Source organism: Carassius auratus, chromosome 30 (genome assembly GCF_003368295.1).
Source record: "Carassius auratus strain Wakin chromosome 30, ASM336829v1, whole genome shotgun sequence".
Lineage (NCBI taxonomy): Eukaryota > Metazoa > Chordata > Actinopteri > Cypriniformes > Cyprinidae > Carassius > Carassius auratus.
The window spans coordinates 17,128,601-17,137,205 of record NC_039272.1 but is presented as its reverse complement, the minus strand read 5'-3'; the positions used below and the strand labels follow the sequence as shown (position 1 = coordinate 17,137,205).

At 34.7% G+C, this 8,605-nt stretch overlaps 1 protein-coding gene across 2 annotated transcripts in view; it reads right to left on the bottom strand.

Annotated features, from left to right (window-relative positions):
- Nucleotides 1-227: 227 nt before the first annotated feature.
- Nucleotides 228-8,605, bottom strand: part of LOC113049443 (protein spinster homolog 3-like) — a 9,383-nt gene continuing 1,005 nt past the window's right edge. Inside the window, exons 1-12 of one of the 2 annotated variants that reach the window (XM_026211797.1) lie at nucleotides 7,487-7,527; nucleotides 7,328-7,393; nucleotides 6,409-6,532; nucleotides 6,024-6,175; nucleotides 5,469-5,535; nucleotides 4,766-4,908; nucleotides 4,098-4,250; nucleotides 3,560-3,749; nucleotides 3,027-3,092; nucleotides 2,644-2,742; nucleotides 2,254-2,425; nucleotides 228-881 (exon numbers count right to left, since the gene is read on the bottom strand). In XM_026211797.1, the coding sequence (XP_026067582.1) occupies nucleotides 817-881; nucleotides 2,254-2,425; nucleotides 2,644-2,742; nucleotides 3,027-3,092; nucleotides 3,560-3,749; nucleotides 4,098-4,250; nucleotides 4,766-4,908; nucleotides 5,469-5,535; nucleotides 6,024-6,175; nucleotides 6,409-6,528 (1,227 nt within the window). In that variant the 5' untranslated portion in view covers nucleotides 6,529-6,532; nucleotides 7,328-7,393; nucleotides 7,487-7,527 and the 3' untranslated portion in view covers nucleotides 228-816. Of the gene's footprint in view, nucleotides 882-2,253; nucleotides 2,426-2,643; nucleotides 2,743-3,026; nucleotides 3,093-3,559; nucleotides 3,750-4,097; nucleotides 4,251-4,765; nucleotides 4,909-5,468; nucleotides 5,536-6,023; nucleotides 6,176-6,408; nucleotides 6,546-7,327; nucleotides 7,394-7,486; nucleotides 7,722-8,605 lie in introns of those variants that run through there. The other variant, XM_026211796.1, reaches the window with a different exon arrangement.

Sequence of the window (8,605 nt, the reverse complement as noted above, 5' to 3'; positions counted from 1 at the left end):
CCGACGTTGAAAATAGAATTAACCATATTTAGAAACTCTAACTACCACATTTGACACTACCTCTGTCACGGAGGTTTCAGGATATTGCTCAGTAATACTCCATACATTCAGGTCTAAATGTTTTGTGGTGGTTTAAACATAAGTATATTCTGCCACCTACTGTTTTTTAGCGCTATGACAGAATTTAATAGCTAGTTTATATGGAAATTATATTGCAGGCAAGCCATGAAAATAAAAAGCATATGGATTTATTTAAAAGCCTTTTGTACAAAAAAAGATCAATGGTACAATAAAAAATAATAATAACATTTAAATAGCCTATTAATTTGCCACACATTTCAAGTCTCAGTTTGTACACTGGAGGACTAATTTGGTACATACAGTATTTCAAGCTTTCAGTTTTAGTCCAGAAGGGGATGTTCTCCCCCTTGTTCCCCTGAGGCTCTCATTAGTAGCACACAGCTGCCAAGAGAAAAAAGCAGGACAAAAGCAACATGGTATACCAAGCTTTGTCTGACAACATTTTGTTAAACATAAATGGGTAAAAATGGCAAAACTATATCTAATAAATTATTGCAGGCAGTTTATTTTCCCATAAGGAAAATATGTAAGAAAAACAATGTTGAGTCACGAGTGTAAGGCATTACAATTACAAAAATGTTTAAAAATGCAATGCCTTTTTTTTCTAGTAATTTTGCAGTCCAGTGCTTGTGTTGTAAACTTTACATGTTTCTCATATATTCAAAAATTCTAAGATCTGTCTTATTTCATGCGTTCACATACGCAATCACAAGTGTCTGCTTGATGCAGCAAAGCTCATCCAAGGTCTTGGTTGGTGTTTAAAAGGTCACCTTGTGGTTCAGGAGCTTGTCTGCCTTGTCCTGAATTGAACAAGATGGAAAGGAAGAAAATTATTCAAATATATGCCTATGTACCGCTATAGAGTAACATTCTAAACCAGCACCAAGACTGCATTTTTGACAGCCTTTCACATTTCCAAACCAGTGCTTTGAACTGTGATATTATTAGATTTCGGCCCTCGATGAATCAGAAATTTGACAAGTACAGAAAGAGCTGCAGTAAACAGTATCCTTTGTTCTTTCTAAACAAAGAACCAGCAGATATGAAGACAGAGGAAGCTACTGGTGGCTCTGGATTACAACTACTCTTATTGTTTTTCCTTCTTTATAGATATAAGAGAGGAGAGGAAATCTTTATACTCAGGATTTATGAGCTTAAAACAAAGAAATGTTATGCCATCATATTAATTAGGAATAGTTTAGGTAGATTCTACACACAAGTTGCTAAATGGATAATCTGAAATCATGTTTGTGCAGCTTAAGCGCTACTATCATTAGAACTGCAATCATTTTAATATCAAGACATTCTTAAAATGATGTATGTTTTATTTTTAATTGTTAAAATCATGTAGCCTATATTCTGTACACTTAAAGATATTTTACTTTTTTTTTTAAAGATGTCTCATATGATTACCAAAGCTGAAAAACAGAAATATTGTATATTTAAATTAAATACAAATTATATATTTAATACGATATATTTTAAAATGTAATTTATTTCTGTGATGTCAACTCAACAATTTTGTTAAAAAAGGCTTAATAAAAGATAATTTCCTAATTAATTTCTTAAAAAGTATGAATTTCTAGTTTAATTTTAGCTTAAATTAGAAAACTGCACGCAGATTTCTATATTATTCTTATTTTTTTTGTGCACACAATTTTCTCATAATCATGCCCTGTTCATATAACACCCGTTAGTGGAAAAGATGCATCAGGACAAGAGGCCTTTGTCCCAGCATCACATGTTGCACCACAGATTTGGTCACAGTGTAATCTTTTATACTTTGTCACTAGCTACCAGACAATATTATCTGTGCCAAGTGGTAAGCTAACAGAGGTCATAAGGTGTGTTTAGAATAAATTACAATTAATTTCACATTTAAATTAAATTATTATATGACTTAATCATATAATAGCTTGATATAACCAGGTTTTGATATCAACAATTAATCAGTATCTATGAATGGCAATGTTAAAATAAATGTCCCTTATATTTAATATTGTTATAGTGTTTTTCATTCTGCTTAGGTCTGTGCTGTGCATGCATTGAATAATGTTTTTCCTTTTTTTAACGTATGTAAAATCTAATCAGTTGATGATGTCCGAACATACAAGTAGACACCAAGAAGAAAGACAGTTTGGACAGTCTGTAATTACAATAGCCTGTTATTACCTGAAGCCAGCAGTTCTGCTGCTTTCCTGTCCTCTTTGATATACAGAGAGGTTATTAGGAAAAACAGGCCTCCCAAGACCCCAATGAATGGACACAGAAGAATGCTGTATTCCAGTCTATGGAAATCCCAGCTGGGAGATTTTGGCTTGTACTCAAGCAGAGCATCTGAGATCTGAACAAGACACACAAAAACATAACATTCTTTTTGTCTTTTAAATTACACTGTGAAAAATAAAAAAGTAACTATGCCAAGACAATTGCTATTAACACAAGGTGCAATTCTGTATCCAGTAGTGTCAAGTGTTCCAGAGCACTTCTGGATAGTGACGGCAAAACCTTTAAACCCTCTGCTATTTTATATGAAGGTACTGTGGATTAAAATATGCTTACCGCACCAATAAGGTATGGACTTCCAGCATCTCCAAGGAGATGACAGACCATAATCTGTAATGCCTCAGCTGTCGCTCTTCTAGTTGGCACAACAACATACTAAAAATAAAATAAGAATAAGATTTAAAAGATGTCTTTTATTAAAAATAAATAAACAGTTGTAATCGCATAATCACAAACTTGAAAGTGAAGAACAAATAATTAAACAATACACCAGTACTCTCAACATTTCGGAAGTTATTAAGCATAATAGTGTAACTTTTTCATCTTATACCATAAGCTTTATTGAATCACTTAGGTCTCCACATGCTGTGCTAATTTAAAAGAGAGTGTGTTTCATTTCACCCATTTTTATGTTGTATTGAGAAGCGTGAATCTCTCACCAGCAGAATGTCCGCTAGAATAGCCCAGTTGAGGGACAGCAAAGTCTCTCCAATAGCAATGAATGTCTGTATTATTACAAAAATCAAACAGAGACAAATATTTAGAGACTATATCACACCCTTGTGGATATGTTGTACTATGACATCAAATAATCTATGTTACACTGTAAACATTCAATCTATGTGCATAAGTAATTGTTTAAGTTTAGGAGTATATTAATAGTTCAGCCAAAAATAAAAATTCTAATCTGTATTACTGTCTTTCTTCTGTGAAAAACAAGCAAGAAGAACATTCATCTGAACATTTCAACTGTTTTTGTCCATACGATGAAAGTCAACAGGGTTTAATACAACAATGCGCACTACTCAATTTCATTGCAAGCACATGCAATAAAAGAAGAAGTCAGGGTTGCAACGTCATGAGGGTGATTAAACAAAGACAGAATGTACATTTTTGGGGTGAACTATTGTGAACTACTGAATGACACAAACTAATCCAGCCAACTGCAGGAACGTGGCTGGTCTTTGCTTACGTATGTGGCTGGGATGCTGTTGGCCGCCAGGATGATGGCAAGAAAAAAGCAGGGGGAGGAACTGAGCATGCCTACAGCACAGATGAGAGGGTCCGCGTTGGGCACTCTGTCTCTCAGCTGCTTTGATATGAAGGTGCCCAGAAACACTCCAACAATCCCCGTCACCACTGTGATAGCTCCGAAGATATAACTTTCACAAGAGAAAGAAAAAACAGTGTTTGATCAATTTCTGTCTCAGATTCTAACAGAACCTACCAGACCAGTCTGACTTGTCAAACTCATGAATACTCTCAACTTGGTTTGGAGAAATGGTAAGAAACAGATATATTAACAGGATTGCAAAAAAAAACGGCTGCACTGAGAGTATGTCTTATCTAACCAAGAATCTAGCTTATATAAACATCATCACAGAGGAAGTCTCTGCTGTTAAACCAATCTTTGGCTAATCTCACGGTCTACTATTCTACTGATAACTTCACTGCTTTCCTTTAAGATCAGCCCAGATATATAAAGTCAAAAGGAAAGAGACTTGCTGTACCTGTCTAAAGGGTTACAGGGCTCTTCATTGCATGGTTCTCTGAGACCCTGTTTAACCTGTGCACGAGACAGGAAGGTGGGGGTCCAGAAGGCCAGAGCCCCTGTGACAAAAGCCATAGCAGTCACGCCAAGAGAAGACCAGACAAAGCTCCGACTGGAAAGAAGGCACAGATCCAAAAATAATAGTTAAAGGGATAGTTCATCCTTCATGTTGTTCCAAACCTGTACGAGTTTCTTTCTTATGCTAAACATAAAATAACATATTTTGAAGAATTCTGGTAATCAAACAATTGATGGTCTTCCATATTTCTTTCCCTAGTATAGAAGTACATTTTCAAAATATCTTCTTTTGTTTTCAACATAAGAAAGAAACTTTTACAGGTTTGGAACAACATAAGGGCGGGTACATTTTTGGGTGAAGTAATCCTTTAAGGGAGTATAATGAACGTTAGGTTAATCACACATTATATCACATTGTGTGTTTTGAACATTTTAGTTATAATGGTTTATTAAATAATTTTAGGTCACCCTGTGCCCACATGTTAACCACTGCCCTATATAGCACAGGAAGCTAAGCTTAAACCCAGACATCATTACAAGTGTAATTAGCATATGTCAAATTGAATGAAATGTAAAGTTAATGTAACCTGAATCTCTACAATGACTTACTTCTTCAGGAGGTACTTGATGTCCTCAATATAAGAGGTGCTTTCCATGGTTGCTCCACTTTGGTTGTCGGAGGCTCCACGAGGAGGATTAGGAATCAGAAACACCAGAAGTAGCAGACCGAGCACTCCCAGCGCTGGATTGAACTACATCAGAACCAACACTCATACAGCTGCTAAACAATCTTTTTTAAATGTAGCATTATAAATGTCTTGATTATATTAAATCAAGATACTGCATGCTTATATTGCAAAGCCACTAAAATAATCAGCAATGTTGAACTGAATCTTGTAAATGACATTTTACTTTTAACTGAATGAATCAATAAATCTAACTAAAACTGCATTTTTTTAATACGCTTCATTTTTTGATGTTTGAGATCAAATAATTGCTAGATCCTCTGCCATACTGCTTTGAACCCCCTCTATAAGAACAATGCTTAAGTGAGATCAAAGCATATAAACTGCTTTAACTCTGATTCACTTTAAAGTGATTTTGTTTTTAGCTTGAATGGAGTACAGTTATGCAATAGAATGAAATCCAATTAGACCCTTAAAATATAATGCAGTACAGAGCCTACATTTAAATGGACTGAATTACAACAAGATTAACAGAATATTAAATCTAACACATTAAAGCTGTAACGGTGCTTTCTTTAAAATGTTGTCAATCTCAATATATATTTAGAAAACATAGATTATCTTACCCTCAGGGCCCAACGCCAATCCCCTGTTGCATTAGCTATAGTTGCCCCCAAGATATATCCAAGACCACTAAATGAAGATAAAGGAACACATACAGTCAGAAAGAGTAAAAAAAAGATTAAACAAAAGTCTTGTCAATAAAGGAAAAATTTGTATACAACACCACACAAGCAAGAGTGCTGTAATTGTGATTTTATACAACAGTTCGAAAAACAAAGGGTTAATATTGAGTAACCTACACTGACATAGTTTTGCCATTTACTTTGTCTATTTTCAATACAGCAAAGAAATGATCATTCTCTGAGCAACAGTATTTTAAGCAGATCAGCTGAGTAAACGAATCAGAGTTTTTGAATGAATCGTTTGAATAAATGAGTCAATGACATACTCAATAAAGGCATTCATTTGACGAAGTAACCTACAGAAAAAGTCACTGAAAATCCCGACCACTAAAGCACAGACTCACAGTTAATCTGGAACACGCAAACACAGAGAGTCATACAAACTCTGAAAAGTCTGAATAAGTTTGCATATATATTTTGCAGTAAGACCTTCACCTTCCGACTGGTATGAAGATGTAGAAGAAGGAGATCATGAGTGTTCTCTTGGTGCCAGTGAACAAGTCACCAATGATAGTAGGAGCTATGGTGGAGTAACTGGCTTCTCCAGTCCCAACCAAGGCCCTCGTCAGCACCAAAATCCAAAAGTGCTGTGGTAAGAGTAAAGACAGATAGTCTATGTAACTTAAAACTAAATTTATTTCTGTTCTTAAAATTTTAACACTGTTAAAATGATAGTAAACATTTAAAATATAATATAATACAATATATACAATATATTATGTATATAGGTCAAAAGTGTAGGTACAAGTTTAAACATATCATTAACATTGTGAGACTTTAAAAAGATGAACTTGTAAATCCATACTTTAAAGTACTCTACCGTTTTTTTGACAAAAGAGCTGCCCAATGTCGTGACGATCCACACAATCAGCCCAGCGATCATGATAAGCTTCCTGTCATAGCGATCTCCGAGGTAACCAAAAACTGGCGCCAAGAACATAAAGCTACAGATAAAAACTGTAAATATGTTAATTCATGTTTAAATGCAAAAAATATTTTGAAATAGTTTTACAATTTTAAATATCTGATTACTGTTTGAATATTTTTAAACATGTATTTTATTCCTATAATGGCAAGGCTGAATTTCCAGCAGCCATTTCTCCAGTCTTCAGTTTCATACCATCCTTTAAAAATCGTTCTAATATGCTGATTCGGTGCTACAAGAAAAATTTCTTATTATTACCAATGTTGAAAACAGATGTGCTGCTTAATAATTTACTGTGGAAACTGTGACACTTTTTATCAGGACATTACTTTGATGAATAAAAAAAGTTTTTTTTTTTTTACTGTCAATTCTGTAATAAATTGAATGCACCCTTGATGAAGTAAAAATTATAATACACATACACACACACACACAGACACTGTGTATATATATATATATATATATATATATATATATATATATATATATATATATATATATATATATAATTTTTTTTTCAGTGACTGTCAGTAAGCTGAACAGTTTAGTGATTAGAGCATAAAACTGCAAATATGTAACTGAAAACCAGATTAAAGTTAAACTTATTGGTTCTTTCAAGTAAAGCATGCTCCAAAACCAATTGTATCATTTACACATAATAATCTACTTGTGTTTAACATAATTCTGGGCTTGTTACTAAAATGACAGAAAAAGACCTATAAGTTCATCTCCGATCAGGAAGTACTTTTGTAAAATCCTGTTTTTCAACATTCTCTTTCTTTTTACTGTATTGTCAGTGCGATGTAACTGGTACCTGTCTGTAGGAGGCCAGATGTGCTGTCAGGGATTCCAAAGTAATTCTGGATGCTAACCAGCACACCTGAAAAAGAACCAGAACAACATCTGTCTCTTTTTAAAATGACTTTTCTGTGAACCATCCCACTTGGTATGGCTTAAATGATGGTGTGCTCACCTGCTATAGTATAACGGTCCATATAGTTGAGGAGATTAATATAGCAGAGCACTGCCACTGCGATGTAGGAGCGTTTCTGAGAGATGACAGGTGTTTGCATGGGGGATGCATCACTATCTGGTTGCTCTGAGCTCATGGAGCCGTAACTTACAGTTGTGTTTGAGCGGAGGCTCAAGGGGGTTTTTGGTCTGTGTTGGTTGGAGGTCATGATGCCCACTGTATCTGTTTTTTGTCTCTATGGGAAAAAAAAACAACACCTTGTAAGCATTTCAAAGATGGTAAATTGCCCAAACATTGTGATTGTTAAGCCCTCTTGCACTGATGAATGCTTTATTAACTGTGGCATAAACCTCACATGGCTTGCATGTGATTCCAAGACACTGGACAATGTTTAGGTATCCACAGCAACTCGGAAAAGCACAGGCCCGGAGTGTAATCACAGTCACTGAACACAGTTAGTGAAAGATGCCTTACATGGAGATAAACACTCAGCAGTATTTTATCAGATAATTTGTTTTGCTGGATTGGAAATAAATGCTTGTATTAAATGAAAAATGTAGAACTAATGTCTAGAAGAGGTTTGTGCTTACTCAGTAATGCTATTTCTTTGATAACAGTGTTGCTGCAAACCTATTAGCTTGCTAACATTAAGTCATGATGCTGTGCTGATGTGCTTATGTGTCATTACTAAGTTTTGGTTTGACTAAATTTGACTGATTTATAGGCCATTTTGTGCATTTGTGTGCAAAGAAAAACTGTGATTAGACTCACTGAAAAAATGGGTCAGGAAACCAAGCCCATGATGAAAACTTTGATTTAGAGTTCAAATGGATAATGGTGAGCACAAGCTTTTATGTCGTGATTAAACATATACAACTAAATGCAGAGGGAAAACCCTGTTCCTACACTACTTTTCTATTGTATTCTTTTCTTCTATGCTGTGAAAATACTATAAGAAGCATCACTGTTAAAGGGAGTGCCACATAATTTCCTGTGTATATTAGCTATTTTATTCATGACCTCTTAAATGAGCAAATTTAGTTTTAGTATCACAGAAAAGAATAACCTTTTTGAGAGTGGAAGGTAGACTGCAAGTTGTTATCTCAAAGTTGGTTGTGA